This window comes from Brienomyrus brachyistius, chromosome 5 (genome assembly GCF_023856365.1).
Source record: "Brienomyrus brachyistius isolate T26 chromosome 5, BBRACH_0.4, whole genome shotgun sequence".
NCBI lineage: Eukaryota > Metazoa > Chordata > Actinopteri > Osteoglossiformes > Mormyridae > Brienomyrus > Brienomyrus brachyistius.
This window is the reverse complement of record NC_064537.1, coordinates 34,011,344-34,037,104: the sequence shown is the minus strand read 5'-3', so window position 1 is coordinate 34,037,104 and position 25,761 is coordinate 34,011,344. Positions and strand designations below refer to the sequence as shown.

Sequence of the window (25,761 nt, the reverse complement as noted above, 5' to 3'; positions counted from 1 at the left end):
CTGTGTCCGTCAGATAGCCCCATGCAGCTTCTTATCGTGCTTAAATGATCTGACCTTCTCAAGCCGTAGTCCATTAGCCGTTTACATCACGCTGCAGAGTAGGGGCCTTCTGCTATCCAACAACCTCGCTTCACGGATCAGTTGATTTGGAGCAGTGGGTTTAGACTAAACAATTAAAACTGAGCTAATGCATCTTTAAATACGGTGTGACCAGATGTGGGCAATCGCGCGTGGCATTGCATTTAGGTAAGCATGAGTGTTCCCCTTTCTTTGGTGGGGAAGCAGGTAAATGCACATCAAACAGAGTTACAAAGCGATTGCGCTGAATTAGCCTGCGCTTAGACAGCACAACGTCATTAGTCTGAGCAGTCGATCCTGAGATGCTTACTTTGGACAGGAGTGACAGTTACGACAATGATTTGTGTCTATAGACATGTCCGCCCCTCCACCCCACCAGCTTCCCAGCATGCCGTTGGTGCCGTGGCCAGAGGCTTACTTGCACAATAATAAGATAACTACCTAAGAGGGTTGTCAGCAAGGGGGAGGAAGGCAGACTAATTAGGTTGTGATATTGCGAGACCCGGGCTGTCCTCCGCTTTCGAAGGCCTCCGCATGCTCCAGCTCGCATTGGCCAGACTGCCTCACCACTCTATAAATAACACCATCACCTCATGGAAAATTCCCTTGTTTAAATCTGTGCTATTTATCAAAATGCGATGGGGAGACCTTGTAGCCCTTTCTGACGTGGTGCTCATGGAGTTATACATCTAACATCGCCTAGGGGAGACACTGACAAGCAGGGTAATTTTTGCTGAAGTAGCAGCTTTTCCTCATTGGATCTAATGCAGTAAATACCTTATAGTACAATGGTGGTTCTTTGATCTGTCACCCAGTGCTGCTGAACTATAATTCAGGGCTGAATAGGAGACACCATTCGATTGGACCCTGCAAGCCATCATGTGCCCCCCCTGATTTTGATAGATTTAATTACTGTCCTAAGAGAACAAGACTTTGTACACCAAGCCTTCTGGATCCAAACAGTGAAGCAATTCGCATGAGCTTTTCATCTGAAGGAAAACAACAAAGACCAGCATGATTTTTATGATGGTCTATGCTGGTTAGGTGCTGGTTGGTGCTGGTTTGGTGCTGGTCTACCTGCACATGAAGTTTGGTCCACCAGCACTAAAAACAACAAATATGCTGATATAACCAGCATGCATTGTGCTGGTCATACTGGTATCCAGCTATGCCAGTCTATACTGTGCTTTTCCACAGGGTTTTGCCTGTATTTTTTCTGTATTATACTCTGGCCGCTAAGGTAAAGACTCTCTATTGATTTGAACGTGATGAATCAGGTTGTAAATCCGATACACTGAGATTCTGAGAAGGTTTTTGCAGAAGAAACTTGTTTTTGGAGCTTTCCTTACAAGTACCTGGCTACAGCCATTCCTGCCTGTCCGGCATGGTCTGTGTGACTGGGGACTCCTGGAAAGAGAAATGAGTGACTCAAGCTGTGGTTTTATTTCTCTTTTTGCTAATTATTACCTGAGGGCTTAGTTCTGCTGAGTCGGGGTAGTCCTCCGGCCGCAGGGGTTTTCTGACTAACTGAATCATTGGAGAATCTTCCGGAGGAGCTGGGCACCTGCAAGCGGTCAGTTGCTCATGTTAAGAGGTGCACTGTGGGTCTGCTCTGTACAAACCCTTCTGCATGTGTCCTGTGACTTACAGAATGATAAATCCGCTACCATCCAGTAGAACCTGTAACTATGTGACTCCATGTTCCCTGATGCAGGCAGGTTCATAAATGATGAATCAAACTGCGTTGGTTATGTCCCCCCCCCTTACTCTTGTTGTAACCATTACAAGGAGAATGAGACCATACACATAACTCCAGAAAATAATGATGTAGATATTTCCTGAAATTATTTAAAGTTACCTACCATGTTCTTTGCAACATTGATTAGAATTACACAGAATGGGCTTCCCCGGTTCCAGTCCTGGGGGGATTTGACTACAGGTCTGGCTGCTAGCTTTAGTGTTGATGGTGAAGATGTTTCAGGCCATTTCAACTTCCTTGGAACAATCATCAACAACAAAGGATCCAATAGTCAAGATATACATCGCAGACATATACTACAGACTGACACTTGGGAGAGCTGCAGCGAAGGGCAAATAAATGAAATCTTCGGAAATACTGCGATATCTCTAGACCAGAATCATTCATGAAGTGATATTTTTTTGTGACATTTACACCTATACTGTATAGATGTGAAAGCTGGAAAATGAGACAACATGCGCAGATGATACCTTGGTGTTGCAAAATACATAAGAAGCTACTGTATTTGGGGTATATTATGAGAATCAATTAATTTGGGAAAGACAGTAAAATGTGGAAAAGCTGATGGTAAAATTAGAAGAGATGATCAGAAATAAGGTGGATGGACTGAATCATCACAGTGATGTAATTGGTATTAGGAACCTGAAGAGCTACATGGCTTCCATAATTATAACCACATACCTGCTTGAATATCATCTATCTCCCTCTCCCTTTATCTGTAGATACGGGGGTGTGTGGCTCAGTAGGTTAGGATGCTGGGGGGGGTGTGGCTCAGTAGGTTAGGATGCTGGGGGGTGTGGCTCACTGGGTTAGGAGGCTGGGGGGTGTGACTCAGTGGGTTAGGATGCTGGGGGGTGTGGCTCAGTGGGTTAGGATACTGGGGGGTGTGGCTCAGTGCGTTAGGATACTGGGGGGTGTGGCTCACTGGGTTAGGATGCTGGGGGGTGTGGCTCAGTGGGTTAGGATGCTGGGGGGTGTGGCTCACTGGGTTAGATGCTGGGGGGTGTGGCTCAGTGGGTTAGGATGCTGGGGGGTGTGGCTCAGTGGGTTAGGATACTGGGGGGTGTGGCTCAGTGGGTTAGGATACTGGGGGGTGTGGCTCAGTGCGTTAGGATACTGGGGGGTGTGGCTCAGTGGGTTAGGATGCTGGGGGGGTGTGTCTCACTGGGTTAGATGCTGGGGGTGTGGCTCAGTGCGTTAGGATACTGGGGGGTGTGGCTCAGTGGATTAGGACACCGGGGGGTGTGGCTCAGTGGGTTAGGATGCTGGGGGGGTGTGGCTCAGTGGGTTAGGATGCTGGGGGTGTGGCTCAGTGGGATAGATGCTGGGGGGGTGTGGCTCAGTGGATTAGGATACTGGGGGGTGTGGCTCAGTGGGTTAGGATGCTGGGGGGGTGGCTCAGTGGGTTAGGATGCTGGGGGGGTGGCTCAGTGGGTTAGGATGCTGGGGGGGTGTGGCTCAGTAGGTTAGGATGCTGGGGGGGGGGAGTGTGGCTCACTGGGTTAGGATACCGGGGGGGTGTGGCTCAGTGGATTAGGATACTGGGGGGTGTGGCTCAGTGCGTTAGGATACTGGGGGGTGTGGCTCAGTGGATTAGGACACTGGGGGGTGTGGCTCAGTGGGTTAGGATGCTGGGGGGGTGGCTCAGTGGGTTAGGATGCTGGGGGGGTGTGGCTCACTGGGTCAGGATGCTGGGGGGTGTGGCTCACTGGGTTAGGATACCGGGGGGGTGTGGCTCAGTGGATTAGGATACTGGGGGGTGTGGCTCAGTGCGTTAGGATACTGGGGGGTGTGGCTCAGTGGGTTAGGATGCTGGGGGGTTGTGGCTCAGTGGGTCAGGATGCTGGGGGTGTGGCTCAGTGGGTTAGGATGCTGGGGGGGTGTGGCTCACTGGGTTAGGATACTGGGGGGTGTGGCTCAGTGGGTTAGGATGCTGGGGGGTTGTGGCTCACTGGGTTAGGATACCGGGGGGGTGTGGCTCAGTGGATTAGGATACTGGGGGGTGTGGCTCAGTGCGTTAGGATACTGGGGGGTGTGGCTCAGTGGATTAGGACACTGGGGGGTGTGGCTCAGTGGGTTAGGATGCTGGGGGGTTGTGGCTCAGTGGGTCAGGATGCTGGGGGTGTGGCTCAGTGGGTTAGGATGCTGGGGGGTGTGGCTCACTGGGTTAGGATACTGGGGGGTGTGGCTCAGTGGGTTAGGATGCTGGGGGGTTGTGGCTCAGTGGGTCAGGATGCTGGGGGTGTGGCTCAGTGGGTTAGGATGCTGGGGGGGTGTGGCTCAGTGGGTCAGGATGCTGGGGGGTTGTGGCTCAGTGGGTCAGGATGCTGGGGGGTTGTGGCTCAGTGGGTTAGGATGCTGGGGGGGTGGCTCAGTGGGTTAGGATGCTGGGGGGGTGTGGCTCAGTGGGTCAGGATGCTGGGGGGGTGTGGCTCACTGGGTCAGGATGCTGGGGGGATGTGGCTCACTGGGTTAGGATGCTGGGGGTGTGGCTCAGTGGGTTAGGATGCTGGGAGGGGATGTGCTGTAGCTGGAGAATTGCACATCCATCCATCCATCCATCCATCCATCTTACATAACATTTTTCCAATACAATGTGATGCCCATTCCAAGAAGCACAGCGCACAAGCCAAATGTAACCCTGAATGGGATTGCGTATTTAAACACTTACTCATCATAATCTAAAGAGTCAGGGGTCCACAGGCTGCAACATCATTGCTGCATGAATTCTCCACATTAAGCAGTTTTAGCAGCACTAAGATGATGGTTCCTCTGGTCCAGCTACAGGGAAGGAACAGAGTAACGTAGCACACATTAGACCATTAACGCACACCAAAGCCTCCTTGCAATCCGCCCTGATGCATCTCTTGCCCCATTATTCGTAGTGATAATCTGTAGCTGACAGCTTAATAGGATGACCGGCATGCAGCACCATGTTGCTGGGTTTTATGGTGTGAAATGGGAGCTCATAAAGATCCCGCATCATCTGTGCACACGCGCGTGCATTCAGACACGTATCCAGCATGGCTGTGTGCCTGGCAGAAACTCTCACAGTTATCTGAGAGTGATATTTATCACACAAGGTGAATTAAGTACACTTACTCTGTGCCTTTAGATTGATAGGCACGTGCAAAGTATTCAACACTAGGCAATGAAATTTCCTGGATTTGGACTGAAGTAACAACCACAATCCCTAATAAATACCACAAAGTATTTCCGATGAAGAAGAGAAATTTTGATATATGCTTAGAACTATAGATAAAACTGGGATCCATGTAGGAAGTCTTGGAGGTAGCATCTCAGTGCACTATGAGTGTGCGTGTTACCAATTTCCGTTAAAGGTTTAAACCCCGCCTTGAAAAATACATTTAAATCCCCACTAATGGAATGGATGTTATCTGGTGTGCATAGATGCCCTGTGTGCATTAATGCAGAGTGGACAGCAAAAGAAAAAGTATTAATGCTCTGAAAGGAAGTAAAAATGAATGAAGAGTTTAATTTCAGAAAATGGCAGTTATCAATTTTATATATCAAAGTGTTTTCCAAAAGCATTTTTTTAAATAAAACGGACTTATAAATAGAATATGTTTGTGGCTAGACAGCAACAGAGAAATAAGTAGATTTTTTAAATAATTTGTGGTTTGGTTCATTTACCGTGGAATATAATTGAATTAGTATTCCACACAGGAAAACTTGGTGGCATTGGATGTCCTTTGATGCAAACCGCTTCATTTAATAACAGCAATAAATGCTGAAGGTATTAATTCTGGTCCCTCTGGCATTAGCTACTGGGCACAGCTGCTTTTAGACAATATCCAAACAATCCCTTGTATCCATGATGCGAACAAAGCAATCTCTCGGGCAGCTTTACTTGTCATTCTGGCCGTGAGCGATTCATCAGTTAGCAAAGCTGAACATTTACATTAACGGAAAAAGCCATGGATCTGCCAAAACAAGTGTAGATGAAACCGGTCTGTCAAGAGAGAATGTTTGGGGGATTTATGAGATGCGGCCACTTTTCTGATGCCTGAGCCTCCTGCAAAGTGCTGCTCAATAGGCATACTGTTCATAATACTCTGGGTTTCATTTATACGAGTCACTCATTTTGTTTTAGCGATTTTGTTTCGGTTATGCTGCACACTGGAGATTAATTTCTGAATAATCCCCAATTTAGTTGGCACTCGGTTGCCAGTGTTCTGCATTTCTCTCAAAGTCATAGAACCATTTTTAACCATGTAATCCAGTCATCAGCAAGCCCAAGCGAGCCCCAATTTCAGTCACAGCAGACAGTGCCGTGGTTCCTATAATTCCTGTCTATTGAATGGTGAGTTTGCACTGTTGGTAACGCTGGCTTGCTTTGCTTTCCTCAATGGCCAATCAGGGGTTTCTCTAAGTACTGCAAAGCTCCTGTTTATATCAGTCTGCCCGGGGAGGGGAAAGGCCTTGGAGAATGAAAAAAGCAGGATTTTATAAGAACAGTTATTGGCTTTTCTGAACAGACGCTGCACCTCCTACAGCTGACAGAAGGTCATAACTAGATGATCGATGACATGCCTGCCTTTACTTCTGCATTTCCATTTTGGAAAATTGTTTGGCCGTTGTTCAGGCAAGCAATGTTCTGTCCTTTCCTGGTCCCTAATGGGCTGCTTTGGTACTGGGTGTATTTGCTGTTAAAATTTCAAAGCTCAGTTTGTAATAAAAGAAAAATATACTGGGTTACACAGTGGTTAGCACTGTTACCTCTGGGACCTGGGTTTGAGTCTCTGCCATGATTCCATGTGTGTGAAGTTTGCATGTTCTCCCCGTGTCATTGTTCGGTTCCCTCCAGCTACTCTAGTGTCCCCCACAGTCCAAAGACATGCTGAGGTTAATTGGAGTAACCAAATTGCCCATAGGTGTGTGAATGTGCCCTGCAAGGGTTTGGCGCCCCGTCGGTTTTTCCCGGCCTTGTGCCCATAGGCTCCAGACCCCCCGTGACCCTGAACAGGACAAGCGGTTACAGAAAAGGGATGGATAGTATATACTGGGTTGCTGCTTAAATATAGTAACAATGCTGTTACTGACTCAGGAATGAGTGGACAGAAATGTGGACTGTAGCCTGGTACTCTGATATTACTATAATGTGCCACAAGTTTGGGCTAACATACTAAAACATTGAGTTACTGGGAGTAGCAGTCATTCAAGAGAGTGCCATTGTCATCTGAGATCTCCCGGCTTGGCTCCAGATCACTGCTCAGAGATCTCAAATGTATCCCCCGCCCCCCACTGCATTGGCGGTAAGAAAGTGCCACAGCGATCAGCGGCAGGCTGGCATCCCATCCAGGTTGCACCTCGCTTTGCACCCTCGTGGCTGCTGGGTAGAGAAGGATGATGTTACTGAGCATTTGCTGTGCGGACGAGCTGCAGGAACTCAGTCCGAACTCAGTTTTCACTTTTGTTCTCCTTTTGTGAACAAATGCAGAGACACGACATTGATCTCATGCAACATTTAACTTGAGTGATGAGGTCATAGCACAATATATCCCCATAATTATATTCCCCACCTCCTTGTTTTATTTGACTTAATTCTACTGAATGATTTGCCACGCAGGGTGCAGGGTGCTGACAGGTGCACTCCCCAGCGCCCCTGAAAGTCTATCCATTTCTCCCACTTTCTTGGCAGCCCTCTTTATGACAGTCGCCACCTTAAATTAACATGATTAGCTTCACGTTCACGTTCATCTGGCACCATGAACATTCCTCCGTCATCTTTGATCAGCATGTAAGCAATACGCTATCTGTCTAGCTATGGGAATTTCTGAGCACACTGCAGAGCGGCGCTGTGGCAGATGGAAATAGAGGAGAGCATCTCTGAATGGAGAGCCTCTCTGGCCAATAGCAGTCTGACTCAGTCACGGCGTAGGACATGTATTAATTGATTTAATGCATTAGACGCTCCACTTACTTCCAGAGAGCTGGGCTGGTGAAAAATTGAAGCTCTACAACACATGGATATTGCACGTTTTTGTTTTTTTCTGAAAAATCTGCTCGTTGGTAATCGAATGACTGAAATGCTTTAAGTGCAAAAACAGGAAGTAACCCGAGACCAGCCTACACATGGCAGTCAGTGCTTCCACATAAGGATCATGGGGAAATGGGAAACGTCACATATTCTGCAGTCGGTATTGGGTTCAGGGAGGATCTGATTATGCTACAGGAGCTCTGAGCTCTGATACACTCCCAGAATGAGTGAGGAGCACATTTCCTCCATAAGGGAACAGTTTTGTAACCCTCAAACCAGTTTATGCACCGTTCAGATCCTGATTTATTTTCACTGTTATTGTTTGTTCAAGGAAAGTGAAAGTTACCATTCCTCTCTCAATATGACAGAGGACAGCATCCGTTCTCTTATGTTACAACGTCAACTTTCAGCATCAATTCTGTGTCCTCTGGATAAGTCTTTTAAGTTGTACACATCTATATATGCACCCAAGCAAACTGTACAGTATGTGTACACACAGCCAAACCTTTTAAGATTCACATAAAACCATGGGGGTGCGGTGGGTGTCGCTGTGTTCTTGCATGCTCAGTGCTGGGGGGTTTCTCCCTGTCCTTTGCTCTGTCTGTGTGGAATTAGCAGGTTTTCCCTGGGCTTGTCTGAATTTCCTCCCTTAGTCCAAAAACATGCAGTTTAGTGAATTGGCATGTCTGAAACACCCATAGTATGAGATTTTGTACTGATGATGAATGGGCACCATGTGAAGGACACTCCCTGGCTGGTGCACTCTGCTGCCTGGGACAGGCCCCAAGCTCAGTGTAGCCCTATGCTGGGTAAGCTCTTAGGGAAGATGAATGAACAAAGGAGTATTAGTTAGCTTTTTTAACACTGTTATTCATAATGTATTTCAACAATACATTCAACAGAATAACCTTGCAATTATTAAAGAACAAAAGCATATTAAGAATAGACAGAACATGCATCAAATAGACTACTATATTTGTAATTCCTTTGTCTAGTTTCATGATAATTAATGGTTTCATAATGTTTAAATTGTGTTTTTTAGTTCAAATTCCAGAAGGGTTGCAAAGTTAAGTATAAGAAATGTATATAGCCTTCATTTATCAAGTAAATTGTCTACAGGTAAAAAATAAGCAGTTTTGAATAAAAATATCAACTTTATGTGGCATGTACAGTTTGCTTGAGACCCCTGTCAGTATTTTAAGACGTCTGTTTTAGTACAGATCGGTATGAATGACTACCCACAAATGCAATCTGAATTCTTAATAGAAGGAATTGAAAGTGCCCTTGAATTCTGCTATACTTGATGACCAGAGAGGACGACCTTTCATATCTCTTTATAATTAATTACTTGTTATAAATGATGGTGTATTGAATGAAATTGAATTCAACAGCACTGCTTTAAGATCCTGAAAGTAAATTGTATTATGTAGTTTTTTACTAATTAACCATATAATTTATTGAAAAAAGTTTCAACATTTCAAAAATGTTTGACTCCTATTAACTTCATTATATGTTTATTGCAGTGTAATTGTAATGTAAAATGTTAAATATGAGTCCATTTATATAAGTTTAAGTAATATTGTTTTTCAAACAGAGGTATGGTCATGACTTTCACCTTCGCATGTGTGTCTTCATTCCATCTAGAAAGGATTACAGTAGTGGCCCTAAGGTCAGTTACCCCCACTTAATCATCATCATTATCTTCTCACCACTTTTCCTTATGAGGGTCAAAGTGTCACATCCTGCCTGCCATGTCCACCTGACCCTCCTGTCTCCTCCCTAGCATAACCCTAACAAGCCACAACTGTTACTCATTTGTCTTACCTCTTGTTCCTAACCCTTGCGTTATTCACTCCCAGCTGCCTCTCGTTAGCTCCCTCATTAGTCCCATATATACCGGCTTCTCAATCCTGTGTTGCCCTGTCCTGTCTTTGACATTGTACCCTCATATTGCCTGTGCCCTGCCTTCCTCTGCAACTCCCATTTTGATCCCTTGCAATCTGGTTTATTTCCTGTTTTATGTTCTGTGTGTTTAATTAACCCCATTTTGTTTTGCAACCATACCTGCCGTTGAGTCTTTCATCCCTCCCGCCATGACACACAAAGTGGCTTTTCAAATCAGGCCGTTCAATCCAGGGTCCTAGACCCTAGGTTGTTTTTGGGGATCCTCAGCCATTCTCAAAGTTGCCGGGAAATATATTCCCTGCAACGTGTCCTGTATCTGCCACAGGACCTCTGCACAGAGCAGCTCCTTACTGGCATCCTTGTGAGATCCTCAAATCACTTCCCCTGTCTCCTCTTAAGGAATACACTCACCAGAGAGTAACACCCACTCTAAATGACTTTGACTTTGTGCCAAGTATGCAGTTAAAGCTCTTACTACATCCAAATGAAGACTGTAACGTAGCGATCTTGGTAACCTGTATCCCTGCAGTACCTCCCACGTATGTATATGCTGGGGTATGCAATTAATATGCTTTCTCAACATCCACAAAGCACTGACTAGTATATGGCCGCAAATCCTCACACAACTCTGAGAAGAATGATTGGTCCACTGTTCTACAGCCAGGTCAGAATCTGCAATATTTCTCCTGAATACTTGGTTCGACTATTGTGCAGAGTTTCCTCAGGGCTTAAGGTTTGTTAGATGCTGACCATTGTGCTGCACTATAGCTAGAACACAGCCACTAGTCCCCCAATATTTACAAATGGATTTCATCCACCCCTGCAGTCGTTCCACTAGGGAGCCTTCTGACCAGCATAGAAACTTTAGCTGTAGTAATAGAGTCTGATCCACCAGAAGTTTCCACCAGATGGAGTTCCTTCCACTGACCAGAGCCGGTCAGCACTTATTCACTCCTGTTGAACACAACCTGAGCAAAGTCCCGTCTCCCCCTCACAATTACCGGGTTGTTAAAACATCTCCAAATTCCGCCCATAGCCAAACTTCTGCCATTGCCTTTGTTACAGCTCTTCATGCCTGTCATTCTCTTTTATCCAACTCAGGAGTGCAGCACTGCCCTGAAGGCTTCCTTTTTCAACTAAACAGCTTCCCTAACCACTGGTGTTCACCAGCAGGTCCTAGGGATGTCATCCTGACCAGCACCAACCTTTAGGCAACAATTGAAACCTTGAAGATGTTTCACTTAGACATGATGTCACTGGCTTCCGTCAGCACATGGAATTCATCTCTGTGTGTTGAGATATGGTCAGCTACATCCAGCCAATACCTTTCTATCTCCCAAAATAGCTTAAGCTCCTCGTCTGTGGGGAAGGTAACATTACATACTTCCTGATCCACTGTCCCATGCCAAGGTCTGATCCATCTGTGTCCTTCCCACTCATGCCTTCTGCCCAAATCGCGCTGCCATTTCTCGCCAGGTTGGGCGGGTGACCCAACCACCAGACCACCCTACAGCTTACACTTCTTGGGGGGGGGAAGGGGGGGGTGGGTCTCGGTAACCCTATTCCAGACAGGATACCCTGGTCTTTCTTGGTACCAACCCAAGGGCATAACATTGGGTTGAAGATTGGGTGAGGTTGAGGTCTACACCCATTTAAGTGGCTCCAGGGGGTTCTGTTGGCTAATTTTGTTTACTGGGTGGGTTACAACCCCCCATCCCCCCATGATTTACGCCCATGTACCAATCAGGTGGGGAACTTTGATGGATTATAGTATGTGGCTTCTTCCCACAGATCTGTTCACCTAGGGGAGTCTTACCAGGAGCTCCAGCTCCAGACGATATAGCTGTATAGATCAATGAAGCACAACCTCCCCCCACCCCCCAACACACACACACACCACAGAGGGTCGCAGGCCTTGGAGAAGTCTACCAGTTAACACTATTGGCAAACAGTCAAATAATATTTTCAAGGAAAGAAAAACTCCTGTACTGCGATGGGTTGCCCACCCCTCCCTGCCTTGCGCCCATACTGTACCTTCTGGGATAGGCACTGTGCCCCCCACGACCCTGCAAAGCACACGTGCCTATGGAAAAAGGATGGATGGAAAAACACAACTTTCTGAGGACTTCCTAGTGTCTGGTTTGGTATCAACAAAATGGACAGGTTTCTACCAATCTAATCCGCCTTGTGTGTAAAGGCAGGACCCATCTGTGCATGATGTTAAGGTGAACCTGGCCGGGGATTCCCTGAGGAATGGGGGTGCTGCGTGGGCCACTTTGCACACTTTCCCTGCCAGTCTCTGTCCCCGGAGACCTCAGGTTCCACTTCAGCAACAAGTGTGGCACCATAGAAATCGTTTTACATTATTTGCATTATTTATTTGCTCAGCACACACCTCTGTCAAATGCAGCTTATGCACTTAAAACTTACATACAGAAGGATATTTACTGCAGTGTTTCAGGTCATATATCTCCGTCACGGGTGCAGCAGCATGTATTTGGTTACGTCTCATTTTCTTTTCAGTCATGCCCGAATGTGGAATGGTTGAAGGAGTAGGGTCTTCCTCCTCTTCATGTCCCTTCACTAGAGGGCGCTCCTGTTTGTGTAGCAAGAGCTCCTTCCGCCTCTAGGGGGTAAACACTTATCAGGATTCAACCATGTATGGCAATTTTATAAACTTCAAATTATCGGCAAGTTGACGTTGCAAGTTCGTGATTTTAAAATAGCCGTCAGTGAGATTTAGTACTTGTGTATTTGGCACTTGAGTGTCTTTGATCATTAGTGCGTTTCTGCTCCACTATCCCTTTTAGATCTGAACGAAGCCATCCCAGAGACAGAGTTACTCGACAGCAGTCTGCAGAAGGCCCGTGCTCAGCTGTCCGTCAAAGCCAGGAGGCACCGCCCCTCGCGCTCGCGGTTCCGTGACAGCGTGAGCTCCACTGAGGGAGACGAGAGCCTGGAGAGGAAGGTGCTGCAGAACATGTTAACTCCGCTGTGCTTACCGTAATGTTTGGGGGAGATGGTCACATTTGTTGCGTTTACCGTAATGTTGGGAGGAGATGGTCACCTCCTCTGCGTTTACCGTAAAGTTTAAATGAGACGGTAATCTCTGCTACGTTTACCGTAATATGGGGGAGATGGTCTCCTCCCCTGCATTTACCATACAGTCTGGGGGAGACTCTCTCCTTTTCATATGATTTATGACAAAATACACTATCGTGTCATATTATGTAATGACAAAAACCAGATAAACAGTGATTTAGAAGACTCGTGTTTACCGGTGAAGGTGAAATAATGGCATAGGAGAAAGTTTGATATTGGTGAGGACACAACTTAGTAATTTAAATGTAAAGGTTTATTTTTTTGAAGGGGATGAATGAAGCCATATTAAATATTGGGGAGGGGGGTACATGCCCCCCAGTTCCTACACCCCTCAGTTGAAGTTATGCTCAATTTTACTGAAGTTGGCATTTTAATACCAGCCACAAGGAGCCCATAGACTTCAGCTGCTTTCTAGATTCTTTGAAACCTGCTCAGTGTATGTCAGCATCCTGCCTTACTAGTGAAAACAACATTACACATGCAGATACGTGTCTGCCATTATTCTGACAGCACAGAAGTATGACATATTTTCAGAGACAATGTGCTTTAAAGATTTGCTGGAATTTAAAAATGAGACATACACAAAAGACTCTATGCTATACTGTGCTACTACGTCTATTACATAATCCTGCCTCGTCGCACACTGTGCCTCATATCCCTGACACTGGTTTGTACCGACACACACTTCTGATGATCTGAGTGAAATGGGTCATAGGAAACGCCGCAGCAGCTCGTCGTCTTGTGTGTTTGTCTCTGAAGTCTTTGGACGGCCATGGCAGCCCCATGCACAACATGCGGTCTCCTCTCCATTCGGTCATCCACGGTCCGTCTGTCTCGCCTGACTCCCTGCTCTCCTCTTCGCCCGTGCTCCGGAGCCCGGCCTTCACCTTCGACACCTCCATGGTGCGCCGCAGCCTGGAGGAAGGCGAGGTCGCCCTGCCCGCCCCCCGGGGGCGCTATAAGCAGCTCACCAACACGCCGTCACAGGAGGCCCTGTGCCTCACTCCTACGGGCTCACCTTCCAAGTCCTGCCCCAGCTCGGACAGCTCGCCCGTCTACATCCGCCGGGAGCAGCACGCCGAGAGCGAAGGTCACACTGCTGTCACTATTCTGACAGCTGACTCTCACCTTAGTGTCACTTAAAACTGGGAATTCCAGCACTGCTACCTTAAAATGCCAGGCTTTACCTTCCATATACTGCTCTGGGAAAAACAAAGAGACACAGCAAAATTTTCACTCATTTATCAATTTATGAGTGTGTGTATAGCCTGGTTCTTCTCTGTTTCTCATTGATGAAAGGCTTCTTCCTTGCTTTATGGGTCTTCAGTCCTGCTTCTAGGAGCCTAATACACACTGTCCTAGCAGTGCACTTCGCACCTGCACTTAATGTTCCCCATTCCTGCTGAAGGTCACTTGATGTCATCCTACGATTCATGAGAAATTGCCTGATAAGTTGACAGTCGTCTCCGACATTACAAAGTGCTTCTGCCCTCTACATGGATGGTTTCTGGTCGTTCCCAGTGTCTCCTGCTTCACTTTATTCTTGAGTACTGCTGTCTTAGAAATTTTGAACCAGCACAGCCTTCTGCTAGCAGAACCACAATTAAACCAGGATTTCAAAAAAGAAGATTTTTACTAAATGTAGAGTGGTCTCTTCATTTTTTCCAGAGCTGTACAACGATGCGATTGATTTTAGAGAGAATCCCGCTGATGGATTTCAATTTACCAGAAGGACACTGAACTGCAGATGCTGTCTGTCTCTGCTCCGTATTGCAAAATCAGCCATGATTAGTTATCAAATATCACATGTGACAGGAAAATTGACTGTTTTGAGGTTGAGAATAGACGAGAAATCATTGGTTTTATTGAAATGTAAATCACATGTTGAGTTTTGAATGGAAGGTTTAGGACATGAAAATGAAGGTTGGTATGTTATTTGTTACCAAATTATATAAAATCTTCTATTGCAAGCTTCCAATTTCTGGGAAATTCAAGGTTCCAGTTTTCAGATAATTATTTTTGAGAACCAAAAAATCAAGAACAGAATTACCTTCTAATGCTCAGTAGCTTTTGCCCTGAGCTGCCAAGACTAGGCTTGGAATCAAAACAAACTGCTACCCATTTAGGGATCACTAATGAAAAGGCAGCTCACTGCTCGACATCACTGCTCTTTTGATGCAATGTTGTGAAGTGTTGTCAACACCTCTTTGTATTCAGATGATGGTCTGGACAGTAGCCCTGCGGAGCCAGGCAGTCCCACAGTGATCTTGGACAAAAAAACCAAGAGGAGATTCTTGGATCTGGGGTCAGTCCCTAGTGGTGTGTTGGGCGTACATCAATGATTTTACATGTTCGTTGTGAATTTTCTGACTGATCATCTTTTTCTCCTGGCAGGGTTACACTGCGACGTTCCTATGGAAAAGTTAAGAAGGAGAAGTCTAACAGGCTGTCAGTGGGAAGCAGGTGAGTTCACAGAAGTAACATTAACCCTGAGTGTTTGGGCAACCTGACCTCACTGCCTACTGTATAACACACACCCTGAACTTCAATACAGCAAGGCAACAGAGAACAATTGTAAATCAGCTGCCTCTGTGCATCTGTCAACGTGTCTGACTAACAAAAGCTAAGAAGTGCTTATTTGCACATCGTAAAAATAAATACGTAAAATTCCATTCAATTCAAATAACTTTATTTGTCCCCAAGGGATAAATATGAACAAAATGAACAAAAACATTTAGATTCTGCCAGTGTCAATACATGTATTTATTTGTTACATTGTGTCTACTGACACGAAAATGATGTAACAGAAGAGACACATGACAAATACTTGTATACTGTTACAGCCCTAGTATGTACTCATATGATGCAATTATGAGTGGCTTTATAAGGTTTCCACAGAATGTGTAATGCAGGCAGAAAGTGAGAGGAGAGGGTCTCTTTCGCCTTTTTGTGGAGACAGTGACTCTGCCTTTGTGGAGAGACTAACCCAGTCTAACCCACAGGGAGCCCTCTGAAAGTCCATCCAGGTCCTCTGGCCCCCCCTTCGTGCCTTTCTCCTGGTTCACTGAGAACATCAGGGGCTCTGCGTCCTCCCCCAAGGCCAGCTCACCAAGCTGCAGGTCCGCTTCCCAGGTAACCTGCAGTCACGGCAGCAGCATCCCCAAACCATATGCAACATTGCGTTTGTGTGTTTGATGGGCCTCTTTGTGTGTCAGGGGTTGTTATACTGAAGTTCAGCAGTTTGTGCTTTTCCAAGGAGACAAATGACCTTGTTATTCTGGTTTTGTTCAGATATAGCATGAGATTGTATGCCTTCTAACAGCAATACATATATAGGATATCTTGTAGCAATAACCTAAAATGAATGATTGCACTGTCAAAACAAAAATGGAATATCATAAAATGTGAGGCTGAAATGTCGGCAGTGATTTTATAACATATAACGCATTGATGAACTGGATGAGGACACAATCTTTCATTGCCAGTCTCATTTTACTTTCACCATCATACTTCAGCAGCAAGTCTGCGGACTCTAGCAACATGTTACTACCTTTAGGGCAGAAAATATCTGTGAAGATCTAACACAAAGGTGCCAGAAAGAAGAAGAAAAATATGTAACAGTCCTTCACATAATTTTCACATTTCTTTGACGTTGGCTGCGGCTGCCATGTTCTCCGGTATCAAAATCTGAAACTGGGGAAGGTTACTGTCAGAGTGGAATATTTCACTTCAGTGTCACATGGTTGGGAGGAACCAATCGCAGAGGACAGTGGTGCTGTGGATAGTGGTTAAGGAAATGGAGGAGCGAACTGTGGATGAAGGACAGCAGTAATCAGGAGAGCCCTGCAAGGTTACCTTAAGCACATCAAAAAAAAAAGCCTGAAATGGATAAACTGCTAGAGGATGTTAAGATATTTAATTCATTTTGGCAGAAAGCACCACTTAATGTAGCAAGTACTCTAAGAATAACCAAGAAGTCCATCAATACAAACTAGTCCAGCACTCTACCATCTCTGGAACTACAGAAAAACACCATAATCTTTACGGTGCTGAACATTAGAGCCTTTTATTCCTGTTCTCAGTGTCTTTATTCAAAGCCTGAAAACTGACTCACTGTCATTCCGTATGGAAAAAAACTACTTTCCATCCTGAACTGTGGATGCTGCAATAGCAAGACTCCATAGGGCTTCTTTCCTAAAGACTATGGAGATAACCCAGCTACCTTACGCGTCTCCAAAGGACAGACTGTAACAGAGCCGCTGTTGTCTAATTCCTTTGTTCACTGTTATAAATACTACTGGACTGGATATTTTTGGTGCCATTATTCCATCAGCCTCGTTTTAATCTCCAAAGCAAACCTGACTACACCCCCACCACAAATGCATTAATGGTTGGTTAGGTCAGTTTTGTAGAACATACATGTCTATGCACCAAGTGACCCATAATGCACAAATTCCGTTTTACATCATCAGTAAACACAGTAAGTCAAAAGGAGTCTGGGAAGTTCTCTCTTTACTGCAGGTTCAGCTCTTTTGTGTCTCTTCGTGCTTTTCAGTGTGAGGTTCTTATTCACCATCTGCAAATCAATTACAGGAAAACCATGTCCATTAGGTTTCCTCCGCCTGCCCCGCCTGGAGTAATGACTTCTTAACAAGCTTAGTATTTCTGCAGAGTCTGCTTCTGCAACTGCTGCTTGCCAGGCACTGGGAGGGAAGGACTCTGATTCTCTGCTGGGGGAGGTGTTACAATGACCCAGGACTGGTGTTGTGTGCTGGGGGGGGGGGTCATGTTTAAACAGTCTGACAGGAGTCACTTTTACTTTGCACCACAATGAACCCTGGAAGTTCTCTCTCTTGAAGTCTTGCCCTTGTCATTATTTTTGTGTGCTGAGACGTGATGAAACATCAGTGCATCAGCCCTGCTCCGTACGTGGAATCATTTCAGCAGTGATAGGACTCTTTACAGCTCCTGACCAGTGAAGCACATTGTCGTTACTGTAGCAGAAATCATTTCTAAAATGTAATAAGTTTCCACTTCATGGCAGAAGTATGGAAATCTAATCATGTGCTTTTGGGAGACATTTATCCAGACATATGTTCAGCCAGAACTGAGAAATGCTTCATGTTTGCAGTCTTTCTCTGTGTTGTACTGACTTACTGTCCAATTCTTTTTGTTTAACACACTCCCCCAGAAGGGAATAGCTGATAATTTTCATGCAAGATGATTGTTTGTTGTTGTTTAAAAATGGGGGAGGCACAGTGGTTAGCACTGTTGCCTCGCACCTCTGGGACCCGGGTTCGAGTCTCCGCCACGGCTCCATGTGGGTGGAGTTTGCATGTTCTCCCCATGTCATCGTGCGGATCCACCCCTCCCAGTCCAAAAAACAATTGGAGTTACCAAAGTGCCTGTAGATGGGCATATGTGAGTGCACCCTGTGATGGGTTGGCACCCCACCCTGGATTGTTCTCTGCCTTTGTGGATGGATGACGGGTGTATAGCTTTATCAGTCTGCCCATGTAGTTAGGGCTAAAGCAGGGCTGAGGCTGAGTGGGCACTCCTCCCAGCAGAGGGAGCCTGACACCGATCATCACTGCTAATTCACTTCACCCATCCTTGTTCCAGATATGGATATAACTCTGCTTTTTGCCCCAGTAACCCAGACTGATGTCCCAGCCCTAAGACTTGCTTGTACCTGCCTCATAGTTTTCTCCCCTTTTACTGAAAAGACTTTATTTTTGGTATTTATTCGTTACAGTATGCGAGTCTCGTCATTGCCTGGTCCGTTACTCCCGAAAAGGAAGACCATTAAACTTGCTGTACACTACCAAATCTCACATGGTTCTGGTCCACCCCCCCCCCCCCCCCCCCCCCCATCTCAAGATAATGGTACAGACACACGGAAACTGACATATTCAAATAAACACAAGAGATATTGGCCATGAAATGTAATGTATGCATGAATTTATTAAATCCAGAATTTCCACCTGGGATCAGTAAAGTTTATCTTATCTAATCTTAATGTCATTTGTAAGACCTTCCCCCGTTTCACCTCCTCCAGGAGTCCACCCTGAGTGATGAATTCTGTCCTCGGAGCCCCCGTGTGTCCAGTGGGTCTGGGGCAGAATCTAAGTCCTCACACCCATACCAGACCCTCTCCCAGTCCTCGGATGAGGTAAGAGGATGGCCCTCCCCTACTGTTCTCACCATGCTGAGGAGAAACTCTTCTGTCTTCGCCGGCACTCTGCTGAAGAGATACCCTCTTGAATTGTTCCGGCCATTCCCCCCCCCCGTCAAACTTGCAAAACGCAACCTTGACAACCTTAAGCTTGTTAAAAGTGCAACTGTTCATATTCACTTGTGCCACACTCTGGGGGTGTGATATTGTCAAATTTACTGGCCTCAGAGCTTCACTAGAGGCTTCCTGCCACTTTGGGTTAAAAAAAAAACCAAGTTAAATCCACTAGCAGCCAATGAAAGACTGGCCTGTTCAGACCTTCTCACTGCCGGGAAGAGGAACAAGGGCATGGTTCATTTGTCACTTGGCTGGCCTGGATTTAGCCTGCCTGTCTCTGAAGGAGAGTGTGACCCGGTCCCCCCTGATGCAGTCTAACGAGCTGAGATAGTGAGGCGGGGCCTGGCATTCAGGCGGCAGGACGGGCAGATATCTGCGCGTCTGTGATCAGGGGCAGCGAAGTACCAGCTGCTTCTCTCGTACAAGGATTAACTTCAAAATGATTCTGTCATTACCGATCCAGCGTGCTGAATTTTTAATAAAGCATGCAAATCTGCTACGACGGATTAATAAGAATTCTCATTGTATGGTTGCTCATCTGCAGATTATCGTTGTGTGACTGTGAGCTTTACCGTGGAAGCCATCAGAATAGCTGTAATTGAAAGCGTGCCACCTTTCTCAGTCCCTCACGCCCATGCAAGCCGGTGCTCGTGTGTAGCAAAGATCTGCTTTTATACACATCTCAGCTTGTCACCAATACCCTGTCCAGGATTCAGTTTGATATTTATCCAACTTATTTCAAACAGTCTCGGACTGGGGACATTCCCACCACACCGAGCATCATTATAAAATGAGAGGTCTGAAATTTCTAGTTATTTGCAGGAGTTTATATGCCACGGAGTGTCCTGTGATGGGTTAGCACTCTATCCTGGCTTATTCCCTGTCTTGTGCCTGTTATTTCTGGGCTCCAGATCCCAGTGACCCTGCATAGCACAACCGGGTATGGAAAATGAATGAATGAATGAATGAATGAATGAATATATACCTCATTCTCATACTGACTGTAACCTTGACATGTAGAGCCGCTAACTTTCAGGAGTGATCCATCCATAAATATATTGTACTGGGGCTACAGCAGTCAGATGTGACTCATGTCTGTCACCTTTCTGTCCTCTTCTGCTTCCCGAATGGCAGCTGCTGGATGAACCACTGTGCCTGGTATCAGCTTGGAGCACGCAGCAGGTGTGCCAGTGGCTGAAAGGGTTAAACATGGAGCAATATATTCCAGAATTCACTGCCAAGGACATTGATGGAGAGCAGCTGCTACAGATGGACAGCTGCAAACTTAAAGTGGGTAAATAGAGGAAGACTTAAGTCGACAGAAGTGCCTAATAATTAAGTTTGAATGGTGTTGTACAGCTCTCTCTCCAGTACTGCTTACACTTGTAACTGGGTGTTCACTGGAAGCTCAGCCCAGCTGCACTTATGGCTAGTCGACTCCTTATCAGCATGTTTGTAATTTGCTATTTACCTTACTTGTATGTCACTGTGGGTAAATGTCCATGCTAATTGCAGTAAATAATAGCTCGATCTGTGCATGTGAAATATGTGCTGACAAAGTGGGCATCATTAGGTCCCAGGATCCCTTCAGAAAAATCAGGGGTTTTGGTTTTGAACACCCCAATGGACATCTATGCAAAACCTGCAAACCCTGCAGTAATGACTTTAATAACTAATCCAGGGGCAATAAAGAGAGGCCATCTCTCTGTCTGGCCCCTGTGCATCCTTACGTATACATCCACAGCCAGTGTATGTACCTTACAGTGACACACAACCAGTGTGTCTACGTGTCCTACAGTGAGCTTAGATTCCTTACAGTGACACACAGCCAATGTGCTTATGTACCTTACAGTGATACACAGTCAGCGTGCTTGTGTGCCTTTACCCAGACCAAGACCCTATAGTATGTTTTATTTGTGCTACGGACAGACATTTTAGCAAATGTCTGACCAAAACTGAATTTGTGTTTTTAAAAGTATTTGGGGCCTGTTAAATGACCAGATTACTGTGTCCCAAAAAGAAGGCCTAATTTTGGAATTACGCAGGACAATAACCAAGCGGCATTACATCCCTTAGCACAGAAAACGTGACCATGTTACCCTGGAGAATGAAACTATATCAGCATGTACTTTCCTTGATTTACCATGATCATACCTTCTGATTGCAAACTGGAACTGAATCACTCCTTAAGGAATCCTAAATAGCTTAAACGATTATGACCAGAGGTGGAGATTTCAGGTCCAGAAAGTACAAATCCAGACCACGATTTTGTTTCAACCAACCAGTTAAGCATAAAGAGTCACAAGTCACAGAGTACTCAACTGGTTGGTTGAAACAAAATCCTGGTCTGGATTTAAACTTTCTGGACCTGAAATCTCCACCTCTGATTATGACTGATGAATATATTCAGTTTCGCTCTCCATTTAAAAAGATTGTTAAGGGATGGAATATGTTAGACAGATAAGTGAGGTGAGTTAGCAGATCGCTGTCATCACATAGCCTTATTCACATTTACATACAGTCTATTAGTTTAGCAGACAGTTTTCCAAAGTGACATACAATTACATCACAAGCATACAGATGTCAAGGCGTCAAGTGCTACTAGGCTAGGTTTCCATAATAACAATAAATAATAATATCCATTGATAATCTCCTTAAAAGTGGGACAATGTTAACTGCTCACTCAAAAGGGCATGAGACAAGACACGTACTGGAAAAGATCAACCCAAGTCAGTCCATCACATAGCACACATGGAGACACACAAACTCACACTAATAGCAATTTGGAGACACCAGTTCACATTGACGCATGTGTTTTGGACTGTGGGAGGAAATGTCAAAACACATGGGGGAAGCAGAAACTGGAATAAAATGCATAACAAAGAGACTATTGTGTTACCCACTGAGCCAATGTACCTCACAGCAATATACCATATAATCCTATAAAATCAGTGATTTGTAACACTGTCCTCTCTGCTGTCTTGGTCTTGTCTATTGAGCTGTCTGTTGCTAAACCAGGTTCCTGGAGAAATTACAGCTCGTGCATCATCTATCTGCATCTTACCATGTGTGTGTGCACCTGCGTAGGGCCTTGGCGTGATCAGCTCATCGGACCGCAGTGCGCTGAAGCGCCGCCTCAAGGATATACACGCCGCAGCCGAGAAGGAGCGCAAGGCCTTGGAAAAGCTGGAGAAACAGAAGGAGAAGCAGCGGAAGAAGGATCAGGAACAGCGCAAGAGCTAGTAGCCACCAGGGGGCAGTGTGAGCACACTCACGCTCTCTCTGACACGTACGAGAATGAGGATGCGGAGAGTCCAAAAAATATTTTGACAAACAAAAAAAGCTACTCATATCTGGCTCAAAATGTACTTGGAAAACATTTTTCAATGCCTCATTCAGAAAACCCAGTAAGTTATCGCATAAGCACAACACAGCCAAGATGTTCAAAATATGTGTTTATTATAGTGTTTTACTCTTAAAATCAATTAGCTAATTACCCAGAAGCAGTTCAGATTGAAAATCAAGCTTTTTTTACGACCTGTAAAAATAACTTGTGAGACAAATTATGTGAACCAAATCCCCTAAAATCCATTTTGTAAGATGGGAGGCCCCACTTGAATACAGACCATGAAGACAAATCCTGCAGAAACAAGGCACCCTGAAAGATGGAAAGATGGTCTAACCCAAGAGGTTGTTCCTTCACGTTTCCTGGACTGGTCACAGACCTCTTTTGTTGCAACTGCACTTGTGTTGTTGTTTTGACCTGTTGTTGTGGCTGTCTTTTCGTTCCACTTATATAAATGCATTAAATTGTTGTAAACAAAACCATGTCATTGTATGAACTCACACACAATAACCAATCAGCCATTTTATGTTCCATTTCTGACAGGATGTGACAAGAGGCATCTGTTAAGGGAGAGCTGTACAGTCCTGGTGTTGCATTTCTTATACTTTCCTCTTTCCTCAATGGGCCCAGTTTCCAAGTGCTGATAGTATAATGAAGCACTTTTGTTTTTTACACATGGGAAATGGCAGTACAACAGTAGTCAGAAAACTGGTTTTGGAGATAATGCATTTAAATGAGATATTTACTGTATGCAAGTCCAGGGGTGACCTGGGCTGAAGCTTAGGGGCAAAACTTTGATTAATAAAATTTAGGGCAGCACAATATATTGTTTCAACATGTGCAATAATCACATTGCAGGATGTGCGATGTCAAGTAAGGCAAATTAAATCAGACACATCACGCTACAATTTTTTTGCTGCTTGATACAAAATCTCGCACGGATCCCATTTTCCATGACTAATCTACAACAGAAGCCTGTCTGTTATAATTTACTCTGATTTAAGTGTTTTTAAATACAGTTTTAAATATAGTTTGGTGCTAGTGAGTGACATGCACAGCAAACCACCAATCACGATCGCTGCACATAAAAGTTGTGTAATTTTCATGTCCCAAGGACTATCATACTTAGCTGGGTTAAGACAACAAGTTAACCTAAAACTGTCGTAGGGAACAGAACTTAGGAAGTCTTGCAAATTTAATGATTGTGTCAAGATATACTGTACCAGTAGGGGTGGCATGGTCGTGCAGTGGTTAGCACTGTTGCCTCACACCTCTGGGACCCGGGTTCGAGTCTCCGCCTGGGTTATATGTGTGTGGAGTTTGCATGTTCTCCCCATGTCGTCATGGGGTTTCCTCTGGGTACTCCAGTTTCCCCCCACACTCCAAAAACATGCTGACCCCCCGTGGTTGGAAAATGGATGGATACTGTACCAGTCAAAAGCCATGTGGAATATCTTTCAGGACAGCTGGAAAAGCATCCCAGGAAACCACTTCATGGAACTGGTGCAGAGGAAACAGTAGGGTCAGCTAGTCCAAGCATCAGTTGGGGTTTTGCTCTAGGACACACACGGTGTATCACTCTGCTGACCAAGGGATTTGAACCAGCAACCTTCTGAGTCTCAACCCATGGAGAGCCCCTACTGCCCACCCAAAATATTTTCTTGTTTCTATTTTTTGGTTTACAATTATTCAAAAATGATAATAATAACAAGTTCTACTTGGCTGTAGTTTGTCTTCAGTAAATTTAATCTCCTTGTTTGTTTTTATGAGTATTGCAGTATAATTCGCAAAAAAAAAAAAAAAACAAATATTGCTGTGGTGTTTTTTTCAGTAGTGTGCAACCCTAATGAAATTCCCCCAAGAGTCATCAGCTTTTATTGTTGCTGTCCCCCAATATGGGGACCTGTGCCCATGATAACGCTTCTCTGTTTAAATCACATACTCCCATTTTGGATTGTCACTGTCGACCTGCAGGTTACCGTCACACTTTGAATGTTATTATATAACTGACTATGTGACCACTCACCCTGGACACTGCAGATTATGTGGCCTATGTACCCAGCTCTTTATACATGGGAAACATTTTCAGTGTTTTAGTACGTGCAAGGTGGTCTGAGTGGCCTGGAATGTCCCTCCCTGTCTGACCTATAACTGAAATAATTATGCCCTGTCATCTAACAAACAGTTTCAGTTTCAGCATCAGAAGTTCCCTCTGGAGTGAATGAATTCCATCTTAATCTTAACATCAGGAAAAAGAAGAAGAAACAGTTAGAATTACTTTCTAGGTGTGGTTTTAACTGTGAAGGCAAATAAACTGAAAAAAAGAATTAGATAGCAATTATAATAAGTTAATAAACATTTAGTAAATATACTCAATGGTTTAGTATACCTACCTGTAGGGCTTTCTACTGGCACGGAAAAAGATGTCTCTCTCTCTCTCTTCTCTACATCACGTCTTATAGATATTAATAGTGTATTAATTAATTAAGTATTGCATTAATATTAATATTGTAATCTCCCAGATTTGGTATCACCAAGCCTTGATCGTTGGCAGTAATTTTTAATAGTGTTTTCTTATTTAAAAATGCAGATCTTCCCACAGTCTCTCATTGCTCATAATCATGCTGACCTACAGCTGCATTCTTGTGCATTTCACCCTGTAATATTGAGAAGGTAATGCCAGATCATTACATCTGATCTCTTCTCTCTTTCAGGGTTAAAACGCTATAAACCCCAGCCCGTCTTCCAAATGTGTCTACATAAACTGCCTTTTTCTCATTTCACCACAATTCCCTGCATGTAAAATCATATCTGATTTATGCACTTAGTAAAAAAACTAATTTAAAAATGCAGTACAGTTCACATACAACATTTTTGCAGAGTATTATCGGGGCATTTATTGTCTGTTCCATGGTTTTTTAGAGCTTGAGAAGGAGGTGTTTTTTGGTGTTACTTACATACACAAGAATCCTTCCTTACCATTAATCAAAACAATACCAGAAAGAAATAAACACTTTATTTAGATCAACCACTACACCAAATGGTTCCTTTGGTACTGTTATTTAAGACATTTGGAACGATACAATTAAATAATAATAAAATACAAAACGATGTCTATATAAAATTATTAAAATAGACACAAAATCCATCCATCCATTTTCCAAACCACTTATCCTACTGGGTCGCGGGGGGTCCAGAGCCTATCCCGGAAGCAATGGGCACGAGGCAGGGAGCAACCCAGGATGGGGGGCCAGCCCATCGCAGGGCACACTCACACA

The 25,761-nt window shown here is 44.8% G+C and overlaps 1 protein-coding gene across 2 annotated transcripts in view; it reads left to right on the top strand.

The window, feature by feature from the left end:
- Positions 1-22,962, top strand: part of samd14 (sterile alpha motif domain containing 14) — a 28,412-nt gene extending 5,450 nt beyond the window's left edge. For both annotated transcript variants that reach the window (XM_049013141.1, XM_049013140.1), the window contains exons 3-10: positions 12,554-12,711; positions 13,605-13,935; positions 15,063-15,150; positions 15,240-15,308; positions 15,848-15,977; positions 18,904-19,017; positions 20,272-20,427; positions 22,225-22,962. In XM_049013141.1, coding sequence (XP_048869098.1) covers positions 12,554-12,711; positions 13,605-13,935; positions 15,063-15,150; positions 15,240-15,308; positions 15,848-15,977; positions 18,904-19,017; positions 20,272-20,427; positions 22,225-22,380 — 1,202 coding nt within the window. In that variant the 3' untranslated portion in view covers positions 22,381-22,962. The remainder of the gene's footprint in view (positions 1-12,553; positions 12,712-13,604; positions 13,936-15,062; positions 15,151-15,239; positions 15,309-15,847; positions 15,978-18,903; positions 19,018-20,271; positions 20,428-22,224) is intronic.
- Positions 22,963-25,761: the final 2,799 nt, after the last annotated feature.